At 45.2% G+C, this 22,457-nt stretch overlaps 1 protein-coding gene across 3 annotated transcripts in view; it reads left to right on the top strand.

Annotated features, from left to right (window-relative positions):
• PNPLA7 (patatin like phospholipase domain containing 7) overlaps positions 1 to 22,457 on the top strand; it is a 412,399-nt gene that overhangs the window by 22,525 nt on the left and 367,417 nt on the right. For 2 of the 3 annotated variants that reach the window (XM_068248745.1, XM_068248744.1), the window contains 3 exons: positions 6,443 to 6,477; positions 14,957 to 15,031; positions 17,471 to 17,558. In XM_068248745.1, coding sequence (XP_068104846.1) covers positions 6,445 to 6,477; positions 14,957 to 15,031; positions 17,471 to 17,558 — 196 coding nt within the window. In that variant the 5' untranslated portion in view covers positions 6,443 to 6,444. Of the gene's footprint in view, positions 1 to 6,442; positions 6,478 to 14,664; positions 14,878 to 14,956; positions 15,032 to 17,470; positions 17,559 to 22,457 lie in introns of those variants that run through there. The other variant, XM_068248743.1, reaches the window with a different exon arrangement.

The following is a 22,457-nucleotide window of genomic DNA, read 5'->3' on the forward strand; positions in this document are numbered from 1 at the left end:
GCCTGGTGATGCGCTGATCCCACTTTTTGCGTAAAGCTGGTGTTCTGTTCACCACTTTGCTCCTATACAAGATGGTGTATATGCAGTTATCATCCTGATTATAAGGATTTCTGGGGTCCCGGTACAGTATAAGGATTTTCCATCATTCCTCCTTTTGGTCTTCTAGGTTTTCTAACACACATGTTGAAATATTTTCATCATGAAAATGCATTCGGGGACACTTCTGTAGCCTTTAGTCTAGTGTGGGGGTTACGTTGTGATTTTGTGTTCCTCTCGTTCGTGTCGTCATTCTCTATTGTTGTTGCACTGTGGTTTCTTTGTTTTGGTAGCATTATGAAATGAGCTGCAAAGTTCCCCATTTTGCTTTATTTATTTATTTTTTAACTTTAATCTAGTTAAAGGGGTTCTTTCGCGAAAAAAGTAGGCAGTTAAAAAATGTGACAGATGACAGGTTTTGGGCCAGTCCATCTTTTTAGGGGGATTCTCAGGGCTTTCTTTGTTTTCAACAGCATTTCCTGAACAACAGTTGCAAAATCTAACTGACATAATAGTGTGCAAGTGATTAGGGAGGCCGGCTGGTATCTTGCTATTTTGGCAGTTAAACTGCTGTTCAGAAAATGCTGTTGAAAACAAAGAAAGCCCTGAGAATCCCCCTTAAAATGATGGACTGGCCCAAAACCTGTCATCTGTCACATTTTTTAACTGCCTACTTTTTTCGCGAAAGAACTCCTTTAAGCTTTATAGTTTGTTCTTTAAATGCTCCAGTCCAGGCCAAAGCAAACTTTAAAATACAGAATGTTCAGCTGTCGTTGTCAACGTTGGGCCTCTCTGATTGGCTGACGAAGGTCTGAAGGATGTCATCGAAGGTTTACCCAGTGTCTCTCAAATGTTGGGTCATACCTCCAGATTCCTGACACCAGGAACTGACGGCGGCTTAAAGGGAGGCTGACATACAGTATTTATTTCCTTTTAACCACTTCACCCCAAAGCGGTTTTTACCCTAACGTACAACAGCGATTTTCACCTTTCAGTGCTCATCCCTTTCATTTGCCAATAGCTTAATCACTGCTAATCACAATGAAATGATCCATATCTTGTTTTTTTTTTTTTTTTTTTTTTTTACCACAAATTGGGCTTTTTGGGGTTGATATTTCTTTTCAGAGTAACCAAGCAGCTCAGGGTGACCCAAACTACTAGGAATGTATAGGGGGATAAGAGGGACCAAAAAGACCTCCTACTAAAAAAGCAAAGCTTGGTGTAATTGCCTTCTTAAAGAGAACCCGAGGTGGCATTGTATTACGTTAGTGGGGCACAGAGGCTGGTTGGTCACACTAACACCAGCCTCTGTTGCCCCATCGTGCGTCTCAAAGACCCCCCTGCTCGCCGCTATACCCCCGCAGTGCTGGCGACACGCTGCGTGTCGCCAGCACAATGTTTACTCTAGCGCTGTCTGTCAGCGCCGCTCCGCCGCCTACTCCGCATCGCCGCTACCCGCCCTCGTCCCTTCCCTCCCGCTGATTGGAGGGAAGGGACGAGGGCGGGTTTCCACTATCGCGAATCTGCATGCGTCCAACGCATGCAGATTCGCACATGTAATGCAAGTGGGTGGGCCTGTTTCCACTGTAGCGTTGTTGAGGTGCGTTTTTTTTAGCGTTTAAAAAACGCACAAAAGAGCCAACGAATTCGCCTGCGAGTGGAATGCATGCGAATCGCCGCTAATGTATTTAATAGGGAATTCGCATGCGGCTATGGTATGCGAATTTTCATGCGAATTCACATGCGAATTCGCATAGGTACCAATGTAACTTCAAACAGGCAGTGACATGGTTAAATTCGCATATACCCTCACCTATACAAATTCGCGGCAAAAAACGCGAAAAAAATCGCATCCGCATGCTATTTCATCAGCGGTGGAATCCAGGCGATTCTGCACCGCAATAGTGGAAACGAGCCCTTAGCCATGGACCCTAAACAAGCATTTCAGATGAGGTGTCCTCTGATGAGGACTACTTGTATCCTTGATTCAGGAGTGTGATTCAGGCACTACTGACCAGAAAGGTCAGCAAGACTGCCAGCCATTTGGTATTGTTTGAAAAGAAAATAAATATGGCCGCCTCCATATGTCTCTCACCTCAGGTTCCTTTTAACTTACCACAGCGGGGTCACACTTTCTGCTGTGATGAGATCTGAGTTTCTGGAGAGCTGTGGGGTGGTATTTTGGAAACTTTGCTCTGTGCTCTGACTGAGGCTTTGTTCACATCTAAAATCGAAATTGCTGACATGACGATTTTTCTATTTTTTGTGAGCGTTTTTTTTTTCTCCCTCCCGGCAATCCACTGAGCGGTACAATTTTGTGCAAAGCGTTTTTGTAAGCACTTTTTTGCGGAGCGATTCAATTTTTTCACTTCCTGACGTCAGCCAGGAAGTGAACTCTTTGACCCGTAAAATAATAAATACAATGTATTTATTCTTAAAAACGTGAACGCAATCGGCGGATTAAAAAAAATACAAATAAAAAAAATTTGTGACCGTTTTGCGTTTTTCCATTGTACAAAATCGCCCCGAAAATGGTACATGCAGCGCTTTTGTGAATGGAAAGTAGACGAAACGCGCTGACGTGAACTATCCAATAAGGATTAATTGCATGAGGTATTTTAGGACATTTTTCAAAGTCGCCGGCATTTAAAAAAAAAGCGCGAAACGCCCTAGGTGTGAACAAGCCCTTACAGTAGGCAGCAGATGCAGGTCATGCCTGCAGGCTGCACACGCAGTCCCTCCTCCCAGATTACGTCGTTGTTTGAATGAAATGCAGCAGAACTGTAATCCTGATGTAACCAGAAAGACCTCCATATAGTTTGTGGCTGATTTACTGTGTGTCAGCTGAACTGTGTTGCTATAGATTAGGGAGCGTGCCAAGGTACAGAATTTTTTTTTTTAAAGCCTCATAGGTGCTAAACTATTCTTGGCAGAGACGATTATTATGAGAGGTTTGAGTGGAGAATATAGCTTATGTACTGTGGTCCCAAAACGCTAAAATAACTAGCGACGATTGATCGCATTATCTCGCTCCAAGCCGAGAGGGGGAATCAACCGAACCACGTAAAGCTTGAGATGGCCCGCAGCTCCGTGGCCCTCTCCACCAGCTTTGTGCAGAGCTGCGGTGTGCGGCATAATTCAGGTCTCCGACTGAAGAAATCCAGATTCGGATACCAACACTAGTCCTATAACCACCAAAAATATCAAATTGTAAAAGGATTTCTGTTCAGAGTTTTCTCAATGGTTGTAGGGTGTTTCTGGAATTGATATACTCCTCCTCCAGTGATCTGCAAACGTGGCTCTCCAACTGTTAAGGAACCACAAGTCCCACAATGCATTGCAGGAGTCTGACAGCCACAGTCAGGATTCATAAATGCAAATGCATTGTGGGATGTGTAGTTCCTTAATAGCTGGAGAGCCACGTTTGCAGATCACTGGTATACTGTGTCATATTACATTACATTGGTTAGGCCACAGGTGTCAAACACAAGTCCCGCGGGATAAATACGGCCCTCCTTTGCATTTTATGTGGCCCTTGATAGCTTCAAATGAGCATCATTAAAACAAGAAAAGGATTACCAGCTCCCAACAACCCACATTATAAGGTTGTAAAATGGCTCAGGTCGCAGATAACGTCCAGGGAACATCAGACGTCGTGAAGATCCTTCCCGACTGGTTTCGCAGTCCTGCGAAACCAGTCGGGATGGATCTTCACGACGTCTGATGTTCCCTGGACGTTATCTGTGGCCTGAGCCATTTTACAACCTTATAATGTGGGTTGTTGGGAGCTGGTAAGCCTTTTCTTGTTTTGATGTTTGGCGGATACCTACCTCTGAGCATTTGATATATTGTGGTGAAGAATCTACCATTCCCTACATACAATGACTTTCTAAACCTGCGCTGACCTTTGATGTATGCCTGATTTCTGAACTTTTGGACATTGTTCTTCTCAGCGGCGGTTCCATTGTTCCTTGGCACCGATATATTTGCTATTATAAATGAGCATCATTGTAAGCAGTCTAAAATGACAGCACACCGGTGACGGGGTTTCTGATTGAAACATTGCCAGTTTAAGGTGAACCTCCAGACTAAAAATCTACTCAGCAGCACTGAAAAGGCTTGTTTTTTCTTTAACAGTTTCACGGCATCAGAACTTTGTTTTTCTTACCCAAGCCTCTTTTTTTAGCTGCACAGAAGCAAAGCTCCGCCCCATCAAAGAAATCTGCCCAGGCATTTTACCCCTGATGCTGTGCAAAGCATGATGGGATTTCTGAGGTGGTTGTTCTTTTATTTATTTATTTTTTTGAATTTGAGATTTGAAGCCTAGCATGCGCAGCTGGGAGGAGTGATCAGGACACAGGACAGTTGGAACTGTCATGCTCCCTGTCACCTCCTTTCAACCAAAAAGATGGCTGACCCCAATAAATCACAAACCTTTGCCTGTTCTTTTAAAGGGGAGTAGCAACAACTCACGAGAACACCCACCTTCCCCCAAGAGAATAAGCAAGGGGCCTGTGCTGGGTATCCAAACCTCTCAATCCCCCATGCGGCCTGTAAAGCACACACACACCTTCCCCAACACCATCTCCCCACATAGCAGAGTAGCGCAGCAGAGCCGTGTAAGATTTACCTGCTCCAGTGATCCATTGTGTCTCTTCTGTTCTTCCAGGCAGTCACACTTTCTGTGCTCCCATACCCCCTTCTCCTGATCATGTGACATGCCTCAGGAGCCGGAGGTATGCAGCATAGAACGTGTGGCTGTCGGCAAGATCAGAGAAGACCCGGCACAGTGCTGGAGCAGGAACATATTACACTGCTCCACTCACGACTCAGACTCTGTTTAAGATTTTGGCCCCTTAGGTGATATAGGGTTTCTCAAGAGTTGCTCACATGTCTTTCTGCAAATGCATGTTTAAATTTCCGAACCATAAGCGCAGGCAGCATCCGACAGGGATCACATTTTAACCTTCCCGCTAATGTGTTTGCACACTCTGGGTTTTTCAAACACACCGCTGTACACGTTCTCGTGCAGAAAAGACGTGCTGTTAAACTCAAATGACTAAAGAGAAGCCACAAACGCACAGAACAATGCATCAAATGCTCATGCGTTCTTCCTGTGCTTTTTTTTCTCATTTCTTGGTTTAAAGTGAACCAGAGACGAAGCACCCTCATGTACTTCACCATATATATCAGTGGGAACATTAGAGAAAACACCTACCCTGCTCTCTGTTTCATCCTTGTAGTGTACAAGATACAGAGGCGCCAAAAGAATAAAAGGTAATTAAATGAACTTAAAAAACCAACTGGTTAAACAAAGGAGGCAGCGGTGGTCTTACCCCCTCCAAACAGACACAGGCAAGGACTGCGATTCAGACAGTCAACAATTTATTTGGAACTCCAAAAAACAATGCAACGTGTTTCACGGGCCATACATCCCGCTTCCTCAGGCAAAATACAGTAGGAGTCACAGCATCTGTATTCTATCACAGAGGCGCCGAGCTCGCTGATATAATACAGATGCTGTGACTCCTACTGTATTTTGCCTGAGGAAGCGGGATGTATGGCCCGTGAAACGCGTTGCATTGTTTTTTGGAGTTCCGAATAAATTGTTGACTGTCTGAATCGCAGTCCTTGTTTGTGTCTGTTTGGAGGGGGTAAGACCACCGCTGCCTCCTTTGTTTAACCAGTTGGTTTTTTAAGTTCATTTAATTACCTTTTATTCTTTTGGCGCCTCTGTATCTTGTACACTACATTGAGTCCACCCTGGGTGGAGGGTTGTTACCCTATTTTCCTGTCTACAGAGAGCGACTTTTTATTCCTGAGTGGGGTCAGGATTGTTCTCCCCACCTGCCTATACAGTGGTTGCCTATTGGTAACCCTGGTTTGTAAGTATAATTTTAACTTCTCATTTATTTTGTTGTCCCCAAGACAAATTACACTATTGGGGCTCTTGGTGTCCCTCTGCTTTATTTCTGTTTCATCCTTCACTGCTCAGCTTGCTTCCTATCAGCCCTGATAAAATCCCAGACTGAGCATGCAGTCTGGCTTTGCTCAGGAATCATTATAGCTGAGTCATTATAGCAGAGCCAGAATGGGGCAGGCCTGGGCTTGAAAAGACACCAGAGAAGACAGACTCAGCTATAATGATTCCTGAATGCTCAGTCAGGGATTTTATCAGGGCTGATAAGAAGCAAGCTGAGCAGTGAAGAATGAAACAGAGAGCAGGGTAGGGGTTTTCTCTAATGTTCCCCCTAAATGTATCCTTTTGTCTATTATTACTGTAAAAGCACAATCTCTTTTTTTTTTTTTTTTTTTTTTTTTTTTTTTATCTGTGTGTGTTAAGTTTCTATAATGAGTTATTTTCACAGTTAACATCTGATAACAGTTTTTCTTTTTCTCTTTGCAGATATGGGTGAAAACAACGCCAGTAGCTGCGGGGAGGTAAGATACAGGAATTGGGGGGCAGGGGGAGGGAATGTCGCAAAGGGCCTGATGCTCAAAATCAAGGTAACACAGTGCATGGCAGTATTTGCCCTTACTTCTGGCAGCAAGTACCGCAAGTTTCGCCATTAGCGTGACCCTCTGTACTCGAGTAGTGTGAGTGTTGCTAAGGTAACGCACGCTACTAATGAGCTTTACCGTAGCAACAGGTTGCATTAATGGCGGTACTTGCTGCTGGTAGTAAGGGTAATGTTGCCGTGTGCGGTCTATGCAATGTTTTTTTTTTGTGCATCAGGCCCAAGGTGTCTTATATCCAGGGACAGCTGGTTAGAGGATATAAGGTAGTACACCTTATAATAAAAAGTTAAATATTAAAAGTGCTTTTATATATTGTATGTATGCTTGCGGACAGATTGCAAGACCGTAACTTGCAAGCGGTCCACAAAATTTCTTCAGTTACAAACACAGAACATTTATATCACGCTTTTCTCCTGGCGGACTCAAGAGGGGGGGTTTAACCACTTAAGGACTGCAGTCATAAAACCCCTTAAGGACCAGAGCTTTTTTTTCCATTCGGACCACTGCAGCTTTCACGGTTTATTGCTCAGTCATACAACCTACCACCTAAATGAATTTTACCTCCTTTTCTTGTCACTAATACAGCTTTCTTTCGGTGCTATTTGATTGCTGCTGCGAGTTTTACTTTTTATTATATTCATCAAAAAAGACATGAATTTTGTCAAAAAAATGACTTTTTTTACTTTCTGTGCTGACATTTTTCAAATAAAGTAAAATTTCCTATACATTTGAGCGCGAAAGTTATTCTGCTACATGTCTTTGATTAAAAAAAAAACATTCAGTGTATATTTATTGGATTGGGTAAAAGTTATAGCGTTTACAAACTATGGTGCCAAAAGTGAATTTTCCCATTTTCAAGCATCTCTGACTTTTCTGCGCACCTGTCAGGTTTCATGAGGGGCTAAAATTCCAGGATAGTACAAATCCCCCCCAAATGACCCCATTTTGGAAAGAAGACATCCCAAAGTATTCAGTGAGAGGCATGGTGAGTTCATAGAAGATTTTATTTTTTGTCACAAGTTAGCGGAAAATGACACTTTGTAACAAAAAAAAAAAAAAAAAAAAAAAAGTTTCCATTTCTTCTAACTTGCGACAAAAAAAAATGAAATCTGCCACGGACTCACTTTGCTACTCTCTGAATACCTTGAAGTGTCTACTTTCCAAAATGGGGTCATTTGTGGGGTGTGTTCACTGTCCTGGCATTTTGGGGGGTGCCTAATTGTAAGCACCCCTGTAAAGCCTAAAGATGCTCATTGGACTTTGGGCCCCTTAGCGCAGTTAGGCTGCAAAAAAGTGCCACACATGTGGTATTGCCGTACTCAGGAGAAGTAGTATAATGTGTTTTGGGGTGTATTTTTACACATACCCATGCTGGGTGGGAGAAATATCTCCGTAAATGACAATTGTTTTATTTTTTTTTACACACAATTGTCAATTTATAGAGATATTTCTCCCACTCAGCATGGGTATGTGGAAAAATACACCCCAAAACACATTATACTACTTCTCCTGAGTACGGCGATACCACATGTGTGGCACTTTTTTGCACCCTAACTACGCTAAGGGGCCCAAAGTCCAATGAGTACCTTTAGGATTTCACAGGTCATTTTGAGAAATTTCGTTTCAAGACTGCTCCTCACGGTTTAGGGCCCCTAAAATGCCAGGACAGTATAGGAATCCCACAAATTACCCCATTTTAGAAAGAAGACACCCCAAGGTATTCCATTAGGAGGATGGTGAGTTCATAGAAGATTTTTTTTTTTTTTGTCACAAGTTAGCGGAAATTGATTTTAATTCTTTTTTTTCACAAAGTGTCATTTTCTGCTAACTTGTGACAAAAATAAAATCTTCTATGAACTCACCATACTCCTAACGGAATACCTTGGGGTGTCTTCTTTCTAAAATGGGGTCATTTGTGGGGTTCCTATACTGCCCTGGCATTTTAGGGGCCCTAAACCGTGAGGAGTAGTCTTGAAACCAAATGTCGCAAAATGACCTGTGAAATCCTAAAGGTACTCATTGGACTTTGGGCCCCTTAGCGCACTTAGGGTGCAAAAAAGTGCCACACATGTGGTACCGCCATACTCAGGAGAAGTAGTATAATGTGTTTTGGGGTGTATTTTTACACATACAGATGCTAGGTGGGAGAAATATCTCTGTAAATGACAATTATTTGTTTTTTTTACACACAATTGTCCATTTACAGAGAGATTTCTCCCACCCAGCATGGGTATGTATAAAAATACACCTCAAAACACATTATACTACTACTTCTGAGTACGGCGATACCACATGTGTGACACTTTTTTGCAACCTAGGTGCGCTAAGGGGCCTAACGTCCTATTCACAGGTCATTTTGAGGCATTTGGATTCTAGACTACTCCTCACGGTTTAGGGCCCCTAAAATGCCAGGGCAGTATAGGAACCCCACAAGTGACCCCATTTTAGAAAGAAGACACCCCAAGGTATTCCGTTAGGGGTATGGTGAGTTCATAGAAGATTTTTTTTTTGTCACAAGTTAGCGGAAAATGACACTTTGTGAAAAAAAAAAACCAATACATATCAATTTCCGCTAACTTGTGACAAAAAATAAAATCTTCTATGAACTCACCATACTCCTAACGGAATACCTTGGGGTGTCTTCTTTCTAGAATGGGGTCATTTGTGGGGTTCCAATACTGCCCTGGCATTTTAGGGGCCCTAAACCGTGAGGAGTAGTCTTGAACCCAAATGTCTCAAAATGACCTGTGAAATCCTAAAGGTACTCATTGGACTTTGGGCCCCTTAGCACAGTTAGGCTGCAAAAAAGTGTCACACATGTGGTATCGCCGTACTCAGAAGAAGTAGTATAATGTGTTTTGTGGTGTATTTTTACATATAACCATGCTGGGTGGGAGAAATATCTCTGTAAATGACACATTTTTGATTTTTTTTACACACAATTGTCCATTTACAGAGAGATTTCTCCCACCCAGCATGGGTATGTGTAAAAATACACCACAAAACACATTATACTACTTCTCCTGAGTATGGCGATACTACATGTGTGACACTTTTTTGCAGCCTAGGTGCGCTAAGGGGCCCAACGTCCTATTCACAGGTCATTTTGAGGCATTTGTTTTCTAGACTACTCCCCACGGTTTAGGGCCCCTAAAATGCCAGGGCAGTATAGGAACCCCACAAGTGACCCCATTTTAGAAAGACGACACCCCAAGGTATTCCGTTAGGGGTATGGTGAGTTCATAGAAGATTTTATTTTTTGTCACAAGTTAGTGAAAAATGACACTTTGTGAAAAAAACAATAAAAATCCAATTTCCGCTAACTTTTGACAAAAAATAAAATCTTCTATGAACTCATCATACACCTAACAGAATACCTTGGGGTGTCTTCTTTCTAAAATGGGGTCACTTGTGGGGTTCCTATACTGCCCTGGCATTTTACGGGCCCAAAACTGTGAGTAGTCTGGAAACCAAATTTCTCAAAATGACTGTTCAGGGGTATAAGCATCTGCAAATTTTGATGACAGGTGGTCTATGAGGGGGCAAATTTTGTGGAAACGGTCATAAGCAGGGTGGCCTCTTAGATGACAGGATGTATTGGGCCTGATCTGATGGATAGGAGTGCTAGGGGGGTGACAGGAGGTGATTGATGGGTGTCTCAGGGGGCGGTTAGAGGGGAAAATAGATGCAATCAATGCACTGGGGAGGTGATCGGAAGGGGGTCTGAGGGGGATCTGAGGGTTTGGCCGAGTGATCAGGAGCCCACACGGGGCAAATTAGGGCCTGATCTGATGGGTAGGTGTGCTAGGGGGTGACAGGAGGTGATTTATGGGTGTCTCAAGGTGTGATTAGAGGGGGGAAATAGATGCAAGCAATGCACTAGCGAGGTGATCAGGGCTGGGGTCTGAGGGCGTTCTGAGGTGTGGGCGGGTGATTGGGTGCCCGCAAGGGGCAGATTAGGGTCTAATCTGATGGGTAACAGTGACAGGTGGTGATAGGGGGTGATTGATGGGTAATTAGTGGGTGTTTAGAGGAGAGAAGAGATGTAAACACTGCACTTGGGAGGTGATCTGATGTCGGATCTGCGGGCGATCTATTGGTGTGGGTGGGTGATCAGATTGCCCGCAAGGGGCAGGTTAGGGGCTGATTGATGGGTGGCAGTGACAGGGGGTGATTGATGGGTGGCAGTGACAGGGGGTGATTGACAGGTGATTGACAGGTGATCAGTGGGTTATTACAGGGAATAACAGATGTAAATATTGCACTGGCGAATTGATAAGGGGGGGGTCTGAGGGCAATCTGAGCGTGTGGGCGGGTGATTGGGTGCCCGCAAGGGGCAGATTAGGGTCTAATCTGATGGGTAACAGTGACAGGTGGTGATAGGGGGTGATTGATGGGTAATTAGTGGGTGTTTAGAGGAGAGAATAGATGTAAACACTGCGCTTGGGAGGTGATCTGATGTCGGATCTGCGGGCGATCTATTGGTGTGGGTGGGTGATCAGATTGCCCGCAAGGGGCAGGTTAGGGGCTGATTGATGGGTGGCAGTGACAGGGGGTGATTGATGGGTGGCAGTGACAGGGGGTGATTGACAGGTGATCAGTGGGTTATTACAGGGAAGAACGGATGTAAATAATGCACTGGCGAATCGATAAGGGGGGGTTTGAGGGCAATCTGAGCGTGTGGGCGGGCGATTGGGTGCCCGCAAGGGTCTAATCTGATGGGTAACAGTGACAGGTGGTGATAGGGGGTGATTGATGGGTGATTGATGGGTAATTAGTGGGTGTTTAGAGGAGAGAATAGATGTAAACGATGGATTTGGGAGGTGATCTGATGTCGGATCTGCGGGCGATCTATTGGTGTGGGTGGGTGATCAGATTGCCCGCAAGGGGCAGGTTAGGGGCTGATTGATGGGTGGCAGTGACAGGGGGTGATTGACGGGTGATTGACGGGTGATTGATGGGTGATTGACAGGTGATCAGGGGGGATAGATGCATACAGTACACAGGGGGGGGGGAGGGTCTGGGGGGGTCTGGGGAGAATCTGAGGGGTGGGGGGGTGATCAGGAGGGAGCAGGGGGCAGTTTAGGGACTAAAAAAAAAAATAGCGTTGACAGATAGTGACAGGGAGTGATTGATGGGTGATTAGGGGGGTGATTGTGTGCAAATGGTGGTCTGGGGGGTGGGCAGGGGGGTTCTGAGGGGTACTGTGGGCGATCAGGGGGCAGGGGGGGGCAGATCAGTGTGTTTGGGTGCAGACTAGGGTGGCTGCAGCCTGCCCTGGTGGTCCCTCGGACACTGGGACCACCAGGGCAGGAGGCAGCCTGTATAATACACTTTGTAAACATTACAAAGCGTATTATACGCTTCCTATCCGGGGATCGTCGGGTTAACAACCCGCCGGCGCTTCCGATTGGCCGGCGGGTTGACGGCGCGGGTGGGCGGAGCCTATTGCCGGTGGATGCGCGCGCATCCCAGCGCGCGATCCCCGGCCAGAGAGTGCCCCAGGACCTGACGCCAATCTGCGTTACGTGGTCCTGGGGCTGCCACTTTGCCGCCGCCAATATGAAGTAGGCGGTCGGCAAGTGGTTAAAGGGGCACTATGGTGAAAAATTGTAAAATTTAAAATATGCGCACACATATACATACAAGAAGTACATTTTTTCCAGAGTAAATTGAGCCATAAATTAGTTTTCTCCTATGTTGCTGTCACTTACAGTAAGTAGTAAATCTGATAGAAGCAACAGGGTAATGTTGCCGTGTGCGGTCTAAGCGATTTTTGTGCATCGGTTGATTGAAATCTACACCCTGCCAGCCAGGTAGCCATTAAAACCGGGCGTAGATTTCAATGATTGCGGTCCTAAAGTATTTAAAACAGAAGGTATTTGTGATTATTCAGGTTGGAGTGTCCTCTGGGGTGTCCCACAATGCATCACTGCTGAATATGCAAATCATCCTTTGTTGTCCATGAAAGCTAACCACACCTCCAGAACCGCTGGAATGCAAAGATGCGTCAGCTTGTTGTACAGAGCCACAATAACCCAACATGCGTGCATTTCGGGTTGGTTGATCCTCATTAGTGCATGGCATGGATTAACGTGGCTCTATGGGGTAGGATTTGAAACACCCAGAGCTACAGATTACCCAGCAAGCTCATGGTGAACCAGAACTCCTAGGAGTGTGTGAAGGGCTACAAAGGACAAAAAAAAAAGCCCTCTTACTAACAGGGCTATGGAGTCGGAGTCAGAGCCGAGGAGTCGGAGTCAGAGCAATTTTGGTTACCCGGAGTCGGAGTTGGAGTCAGTGATTTCATAAACTGTGGAGTTGGAGTCGGACGATTTTGTACAAAATCTACAGCCCTGGTAAGTATTAGACTAAGGAGTAAGAGTCGAGGAGTCTGAGTCGGAGCCATTTTGGGTACCCGGAGTCAGTCGGTGGTTTCATAAACTGGGGAATCTGAGTTGGAGTCTGAAGATATTTTTACCGACTCCACAGCCCTGCTTACTGAAATTTTAAACGAAACAAGAGAGGCAAACTTTTGTTTTGCTTAACATCTTAGTAAGAGGGCTTTTGGTCCTTTGTAGCCCCTTATTACACACTCCCAGGAGTTCTGGTTCACCATGAGCTTGTTGGGTAATCTGTAACTACTGATATGTAAGTGCTTCAGAAAACAACACTGTCTTCTAAAGAGTGCAGAGTTTTTTTGCAACTGAGGTTTCTTAACTCTTCCTGTACTGGAAAACAATATAAGACTTTTACTAATGTTATAGTTCTTAGCTGTACTACACATACAATTCATAGGCCTCAATTCACTATGCAGTTTAGACTAGTCTATTGATAGTTTGGTGTAATGTTTTAGACCTTTTTTTAGACCTGGTCTAAAACATTCCGTAATTAGGTCGGTAAAGCACGGGAAATGATCAAAACATGCAATTCACAAAGGCAAACAAGGAGTAACCACGCCCAGTTTTTCTGACAGAGATTAGACCAGCTGATTTCTGTCGGTAAAGTAGTTATGTGAGGTATTAGGTCCCATTCGCACTTGAGCGGTTTGCCGGCGATTTCGGCAAAACGCTCAAACGCTAGCACTTTTGAAAGTGCTAGTGTAATAAGTCTATGGGCCCGTTCTTATTTGGGCAATTTGCGCTAATCGCCCCAAATCGCGAAACGCAAACGCGTCGCCTGCACCTTTTTCAGGCGATTTTCCGGCGATCGCATTTCAGTGCTATAGCAAAATGCGATCGTGGAAAAATCGCCACAGTGTTCAGTGATTTTTTTTTTCCGCTGAAAAATCACTCACGCAAAACACCGGCAGTAAGCACCGGCGTTTTGCACTTTCAAGTGTGAATGGGCCCTAAGATTGAGGATGGAACCTTTTGAATTAATTATGCAGGAGTTCAATAGTATCCAGAGGAGAGCTCATCAGAGGAGAAGGATATCAGTCATAGCTACTCGTTTGTGAATTGCATCTTTTGATCATTTCCCCTGCTTTACCGACCTAATTACTGAATGTTTTAGACCAGGTCTAAAAACAGGTCTAAAACATTTGGTAATTATTAGTGAATTCCCTCTTGATGCAACTGATTTGCACCAAACCATCAGTAGACTAAAAACCATCAGTAGACTGGTCTAAACTGCTTAGGGCCTGAGCCCACTGATGCAGTTGTTGTCACTTTTCAGCATCTATAACATTGAAGTGTAACTGAAAAGCGGACACAACTGTGTTAGTGGGCTCGGGCTCTTAGTGAATTGAGGCCATTATCTTGTTAGTTTATTTTCGTTTGTTTACTTTAACTTAACACAATCATGATTGTTATTCCTGTCTGTGGCGTCTCTTGTCAGTAGCAGCAAGAGGACAGCCCTGGCGCTTTGCTGCCGTAAGGCCACAGCTGAGCTCTGAGGCAGAACAGTGATCTGTACAATGCTGACCTTTCAGAGACGGCGAAGTCCCTCTCGCTGCCCGCCAGGAAAGTGTCGCATTAGGACAGCGTAACTTTCCATTCCACAGCGATTGTTGTAGTGTCCTCTGAGCTCTAATCCCGTGACCTTACACCCAATAACGGGCCTTCCAGCAGCTGTCAGACGCCTGATATCAGACTCAGTGACAGGCAGCCAGGCTCCGTGTGTAGATCTATCCTCCTCCTGCAGCATGGCTGAGTGAGGCGGCTGCCTCAGGAGACGATGGGCCTGTTCACACTTATGGGGGATGTGGTTCTGTACCAGGACGCTGGGCCCCGGGTCACAGGAGGCCTCTGGCGGCTCCTCACCATGTTTATGGAGGAGGAGGATGTGGAGAATATGGATATCCTGTCACTCCTGTCTGAGGTGAACACTCTGTACTGTCGTGTGTAACCATGACGACCTGCGCATCCTTCTTAGTGATCTTTGTGTTTTGTCCTGACAGACTTCCCTCGCTAAGAACTTAGACCTCCCCAGCCGGGTGCTCCAGTTTGTAGAAGACAGAATGCAGACCACCATGGTAAGACCCTCATTAATGTACATCACAAACAGTGGCGTAGCAATAGGGTTGCAAAGGTTGCGACCGCACCGGGGCTCCTGGACTAGAAGGGCTCACTTAGGGGCCCTCCTTCAGCCATCTTATTGGCTTTGCATTGGTGCTAGGCTGGTAATGCACCTCTATATGTACATTGCACAGTAGTAATCCTTAACAAACTGTTTCCTTTCTCTGATCACACCTCTCTGACACTGCAGCTGTCCTTGCTAGGTTTTGGGACTCCATATCAATACAGTGGTGAGGGCCCCATATAAAATTCACACTGGGGCCTCAAGCTTCTTTATGCCACTGATCTTAAATCGCAGATTTCTCACTTCGGACGGGCTAAAGTCAGAGATAACCATATGTCCATCAATGCTGGGGTGGAATTGGGGAGCTGATCAGGGTTTTGTAAGCAGGCACTCAGCAAAATGGGAAATTGGGCACCTGAGGCAACGCAGAAGTTCAGGCGCCCCATAGGTGCCCGTGTTATTTCCACCTATAAAGGGAGACTTGGGCGCCTGATAAAATAGCGGGCGCCGGGGACCACCTGCTATACGAACTGCGGCTACATGGATGCCAGGCATCTGTTTAAGGAGGCTGGAAGGGGGGGGGGGGGGGGGGGCGGGGGTTCGGTTAAGGTTGTGCATCGGTTGAGGGTAGGTTAGAGATAAGCATCGTTTTTTGGGGTCAGGGGGGTTGGTTAAGGTTAGGTATCGGTTGGGGTAGGTTAGGGATAGGCATCCGTTTTGGGGGGTTGGTTAAGGTTAGGCATCGGTTGGGCGTAGGTTAGGGACAGGTGTGTGTGTGTGTGTGTGTGTGTGTGTGTGTGTGTGTGTGTGTGTGTGTGTGTCTGTTGGTTAGGGTTAGGACTCGGTGGGGGTAGGTTAGGGATAGGTATCCGTTTTGGGGAGTCGGTTAAGGTTAGGCATCGGCTGGGCGTAGGTTAGGGACAGGTGTGTGTGTGTGTGTGTGTGTCTGTCGGTTAGGGTTAGGACTCGGTGGGGGTAGGTTAGGGATAGGAGAGTGTGGGTGGGTCAGTTAAGGTTAAGCCTTGGTGGGTGGTAGGTTAAGGATATCCGTGGGGGGGGGGGGGGGGGAGGGGCAATTAGGGTTAGGTATTAGTAGATGGAGAGCTCTGTGTGAGATTGTTCGGCAACCCGAATGGTCCTGGGTTGCCGAACACTGGGAGTGGTGCAGGCATCGGTAAGTGTTTAGCAAGCAGGACGAGTGTTTGGCAAGGCGACGGTATAAGGTGCCTGCTTTTGGCAAGTGGCGCTGAGTTGTTTGAGAGGTGCAGGCATTGGTAAGTGTTTGGCAAGCAGGGCAAGTGTTCGGCAATGCTGTGGTACTGTAAGTGTATTGGTGGGAAGGTTAGTGTTAAGCTGGCCACTAACTGTCCAATTTCTAGTGAAAAATCGTTCGAGCGATCAGAAATTCTGATCGGATTGGTTGTAAATAATCTCCATTGGTGGACACAATTGATTATGAACGAGTGAAAAAAATGTCGTCCGAATGAATTTTCGTCGAACGAAAATTTGGATTTTCTTGGTGGTCGTGATAGATGGGAAGTAAAGATTGGTTAGTTGATGGTGTAGTGAACGATTTTTCGTTCGATCAGAATTTCTGATCGCTCGAACGATTTTTCGCTAGAAATTGGACCGTTAGTGGCCAGCTTTAGGCGTATTGGTGGGAAGGTTAGTGTAAGGTCTCTTTTAGATGGATGGCTAAGCTGAGCGTTTGTTGAGCAGTTGAACATGCTGTCTGCCGGCAACTAGTCTGCAAAAAAAAAACCTCCATGTCTCGTTTGTTCATGGCCATGGCTACAGACTCTATTTGGGGGGTATCGTTAGGCAGGTACGTATTAGGCATACTGGTAGGAGGATTAGTGTTAGGGGATAGGGTAGGGGGAGGTTTCAGAAGGGTGCAGTTGGAAACGGCACCGATAGAGAGAGAGAATCGCAGCTAAGCCGGTAGCAGAATATCGGTAACCGTATGTTATCGGCACAGCTTGGACCAAGAATCCATAGCAGTGATTATAAACCTATGCGTATGGCCACCCTTACAGCCAACCAGAGGGGAGAGTTTGCTTTTACACAATACCAGTTGCCTGGCAGTCACGTTGTTGTTCTGGTATCAGTAGTGTCTGAGTCAACCCTGAAACAAGCATGTAGGTAATCCAGTCAGAGTTGAGTCGGAGCAGCTGATCTCCATGCTTGTTCAGGGTCTCTGGTTAAGAGTATTAGACACACAGGATCAGGGGGCAGCCGGGAAGCTTGCATTGTTTAAAAGGAAATAAATATGGAAACCTCCAGATCACTCTCGCTAATGGTTCCCTTTAAGAAAGCAAAATTGCACAAAGCAGTTTCAGCGACATAGTGACACATTAGTTCCCATCTGACCCTTGTTGTTTCTTCATTACAGTGGACGGGAATATTGATTGGGGCCGCCGTTGCTCTGTCCCTCATTGGCATTGTGGTCTTCTTCGTCTACAAGAGATTTCGACAGTCCAGTAAGTACCTCACCCCGGGGATAAATGTTCTTCTCTCGTTTGTGTGGGTTTCCTCCTGGCGGTGAGGTCTGCTCCCACCTTTCAGAAGACAATGTTTTAGAATTGTACTAGCCAAGATAGTCATGTCGGTGGGAAGATCAAGATATACGCGTTTCGTGGGAACTCGCCCACTTCCTTAGGCCAAATAAGGTGCCATTAGATGCTTTTAGCCGCATTGAGAAGCTCCCTAAATGCGGCTACCAGCATCTAATGGCACTTTATTTGGCCTGAGGAAGTGGGCGAGTTCCCACGAAACGCGTTGCCTGTGCTTTGTAGTAATAAAATTCATTTTCTTATGAATTTGTCATCCTTGAGATAAGCCTCCTCATTTTTTATATTTTATTTGTTTTTAATATATTTTATTTTATATTGGGCGCCTCTTCACCTTACCCTATGCCTTACTCCCCCACCGAGGGGTGTTCTCCTACACCTGACCCCGAGTGGTTTCATATCACGTAGGTTATTTGAGTGTATGTGCCTTTTCCAAGAGAGCGACCATCTCCAGGTCCCCTGGTAACCCGAGTGGTGTCGGAGTTGTGCATCTCCATCTGCGTATAGCGGTCGGTTGCTCCTGTGCAACTCATCTTTGTGAGTATTTTCCTTTTGTTCTCACAGACACCCACAACTTTTGTGACGTACTGCACCATCTGGGTTCCTGTTGCCTCTGTGCTTTTTTTTAGGGTGTATACCTTCACCCTCAACCACCACTTACAAATCTGGGTTGCTAAAGGCAACTATGGTAATGAGCAAGTGTAACTCGTCTCCACACTGACCTGTGGATAAGACTTCTTCAGAATTATTGTTGGTCGCTCTTCAAAAAGGTTTTAGGGAAAAGGCCCTGGTCTAGGGGAAGGGTACTAAAGCCGATGGGAGGAGGCGCCCCAAGAAAAAATCCTGTAAGTGCAACACTTGTCAAGATTGTAAAATAAAACAAATCATATTTAGGTGTAAAAGACAATTGTTATTGGACACTTAGGCCGCATTCACACTATAAGCGCTTTCCTGAGCGCTCTGTGATTGCTGAGCGCTTTCTGAACGCTTTTTAAAAATGTCTCCCATTCACTTTCATTAAACTCACGTAAAAATCTTCGCGATCGTGTACGCAAAAAACTGCGGGTATTTTTACGTGATTTTTTTTTACCGCGATTTTAATGAAAGTTAGTGGGAGACATTTTTAAAAAGCCCTAATCAGTCACATAGCGCTCAGAAAAGCGCCTATAGTGTGGATCCGGCCTTAAAGAGGAACTGTAGTAAAAATGACACAATTTGTAAAATTGCTTATTTCTTACAATATTCATTTCTAGATTATTTAGTCAGTGTTTGCCCATTGTAAAATCTTTTCTCTCCCTGATTTACATTCTGAACTTTATGATTGGTGGTGACAGCTTTAGTTCTGCCAAGTGATTCCACAATGCAATGAGGTTCATAGCAAACTGTCAAGACCTTGGTTATGACCTCACACTGTGGGAGGGGTTTCACCACAATATCAGCCATACAGACCCCCCCCTCCCTGATGATCTATTCGAGAAAAGGAAAAGATTTCTCATGGGAAAGGGGGTATCAGCTACTGACTGGAATGAAGTTCAATCCTTAATGTTTCTCTTAACACGATGACGCGTTTCATGGCTCTTAACCGCTTCTTCAGGTCAAGCAAAAACAGCGTCTTGCCATTGGCTGTCTGGAGTGAGGCAGCTTTATGAGGTGCTTCTTTGCTCCAGACAGCCAATGGCAAGACCTGTTTTTGATTTTACTTAAAGAAGCGGATAAAACCTGTGAAACGCGACGTCTTGTTGAGTGTCCCATAAAACTTGTCTTTTTATCGCTTATGCCCTCCTCTCTGTTAGAGCAGTAGGATTAGCCATACTATGCCAGGAAAAAAACACATATATACGTAGATAAATACTTGATCTACTTACATAACACATGTATTGTACCGTCCACGTTTTGATTTTAGTGAATGTTATATAGTAAATGAAGAGAATTTAGTTCCTGGTGGGAACCATGTCTTTTGCCCACAGTTTGAGGCTAAATCCTGATGTAATTTCTGCCATTTACTTTTTTTCTTTTCTCCTCCAATCGCTGAGTCACCTTAGCCTTCCTTGTAAACACAAGTGAGCAAGGGATCATGTTTTAGATAAGAAGGTAGACAGGGAAATAAATGGAAGAGGAGGAATATATTATAGATAAAAAGAACCCCCAGCATGCAACTGAATGGCACTGACTACTAAAGGGCCAGTGCTCCAAGTAAGTGATAACTCCAAATCATAACAGCAGAAAAAATTTTGAATGCAGGATTAGCATCTTTATCACTTAATACAATCAGACCAGTTGCCGTTGAAATTTGATTTTTATGGTGACAATCCCACTTAAAGCTTTCAGGTAGCTGGTGCCCTTCTTCAGGCATATATTCAGATGTAATGGGAAGTGTCACACTGAAAAGTATAGGCTGCTCAAAACAAATTCAGTTACACAGAAAAGAATGCAAACATAAATACAGCCATGCTGGTAATATTGTGTACATGGTACTCTGCACACTATCCCCCTCTGGAGTAATCTGTATAGGTAGAGATGGGCTATGAAATAAAAATGATCAAACAACAAACAGAATGGTAAGAGCTCAACTCCAAACAACCCCTGCCTTTTTAAAATGGTCTGCAGGAAAGCCTATCAGCAAATATAAAGGCACAGCAACATGCACCGTAATCTGTGTGGAACTAAAGGCTCTGGTCCCTTTAAGGACCAGAGCCTTTTTTTTTTACTTTTGCATTTCCTGATCACTCTGGCTTAAAGTGATCAGGCGGTCAGGAGCCAATAAAAACAGCCCCTGACCGATGCATGGAACTCTGTTGTCTTTAGACAGCGAAGATCTGTCTGGGACGTGCTATTGCATCCCGTGCCCAGACTCTAGTGGCATTAAAATTATGCCGCATCAGGCTTAACTGCTTGCCGACCAGGTAACGCCAATGGGCGTGAGCATGGCGGCAGCCCCAGGACCGCCTAACGCCAATTGGCGGCAAGTCCTGGGGCGGGGTTTTGCAGGAGATCGCGTGTGCGTCTCCGAATGAATCTTCCGCTCCGCCATCAGTCTCCCAGCGGCGATCGGGAGACTGTTAGGGCTCTTTTCCACTATGAAATGATTCCGATCGCGATCGCGTTTCAATTTCCACCATGCGATTGCGATTGAGCTACTATACTCATTATAGTCCAGCTCAATCGCATACAAAACGCGGCAGGACAATGATTGCGATTTGACCAAAATCGCATCGCAATCGGATCGCACTAATGGAAATTGCTGCTGCAGTTTCCATTAGTTTAATGTACCTTGCGATTTGCGATCAGAAGCAGATCGCAAATCGCAGGCTAGTGGAAAAAGGCCCTTAGACGGCAAAACCGCCATCTATTTACTGTGTACAGTGCTGCGATCCATGGCAGCGCTATACTCGGGACAACCGTGTGACACGGCTGTCCCCTCTGGAGGCTGAGGAGCAATCAGCTGTCATAGTCTGGCGGGGGAGACTTAGAAAAATAATAATAAAAATAGGTTGATTTAGTAAAAAAAAAAAAATCTTTACAAAAATAAATAAACATCCTGGGAGCGATCAAAGCCCACCAACCGAAAGCTCTGTTGGTGGGCGGAAAAGGGGGGGCGAGGGGAACACTTGAGTTGTACGGCCCTGCAGCGAGGCCTTAAAGCTGCAGTGGCCTAAATTGCAAAAAATAGCCTGGTCACTAGGGGGTGTAAGCCTACAGTCCTCAAGAGGTTAAAGTGTACCAGAGATGACATGTGACATGGTGAGATAGACATTTGCATATACAGTGGGAAGCATGCAGACACTTACGCTGTGCTCCTTTTCTTTTTCCCTGCCTGAAAGAGTTTATAATTAGCTATGGAACTGACTGTCAGAACTCAGTGGACTCACTGATAACACATTACAGCTATAAAACACTTTCCTAGGGAGATACCTGGGCTTTTTACTGTAAAAGGGAAAAGATAAAAAGGTCAATAGTTCATGTATTCTCACGCTGGGACTCTTGAGACGCTGCAATTGAGTGGAGACTATGAAACATAAATCTGCTTTGTAAATGTTTATACATAAAATAAATCCCTGAGATATCTAAATGAGTCATTTTTCAAAGTAGAAGGACAGATCCAATTGTTTATCTCATTAGTTTATTTTCATCTATGATTCACTTTAAAGATAACCTGTAATGGAGAAAAAACTCTTTGGGGGATACTTACCTCGGGAGGGGGGAAGCCTCAAAGTCCTAACAAGGCTTTCCCCATCCTCCTCCGTTCAAGTGCCGGGACCCCCCGAACTGCGGCGAGGTAAATGTTTATCTACCGTGATCCTGCGCAGGCGCGCTAGTGTCTCTCTTCGTTTGGGCTAATGCGGAAATAGTCGAGCCTGATCGTATCCGCTCTACTGCGCAGGTGCGAGTCCTTTGCTCCTGCGCTGTAGAGCGAATTGATTGGGGTCGGCTATTTCCACCTTAGCCTGAATGAAGGGCTGCTAGTTTGCCTGCGCTGGATGGTGGTAGGTGGACTTTCGGGGGAGCCAGCGCTGGATTCCCCAAGCTACAGAGAACAGGGAAGCCTCATTGGGACCTTGAGGCTTCCCCCTCCTGAGGCAAATATCCCCCAAAGGGGACAATTTTTAACATTTCTTTACAATTGAAGGATTACAATCAAGTTTTCTGACTGATTGTAACATTTGAAACTTCTGACCAATGTACCACACACACATGTTCAATATTTCTCCAATTATGAAAAAAAATGATTCACATGTGTACTGGTTAAGGGCACTGCCTTTACATGGGAGATCAGGGTTCGAATCCTGGCCAGGGTCAGTACCTATTCAG

This window comes from Hyperolius riggenbachi, chromosome 8 (genome assembly GCF_040937935.1).
Source record: "Hyperolius riggenbachi isolate aHypRig1 chromosome 8, aHypRig1.pri, whole genome shotgun sequence".
Classification (NCBI taxonomy): Eukaryota; Metazoa; Chordata; class Amphibia; order Anura; family Hyperoliidae; genus Hyperolius; species Hyperolius riggenbachi.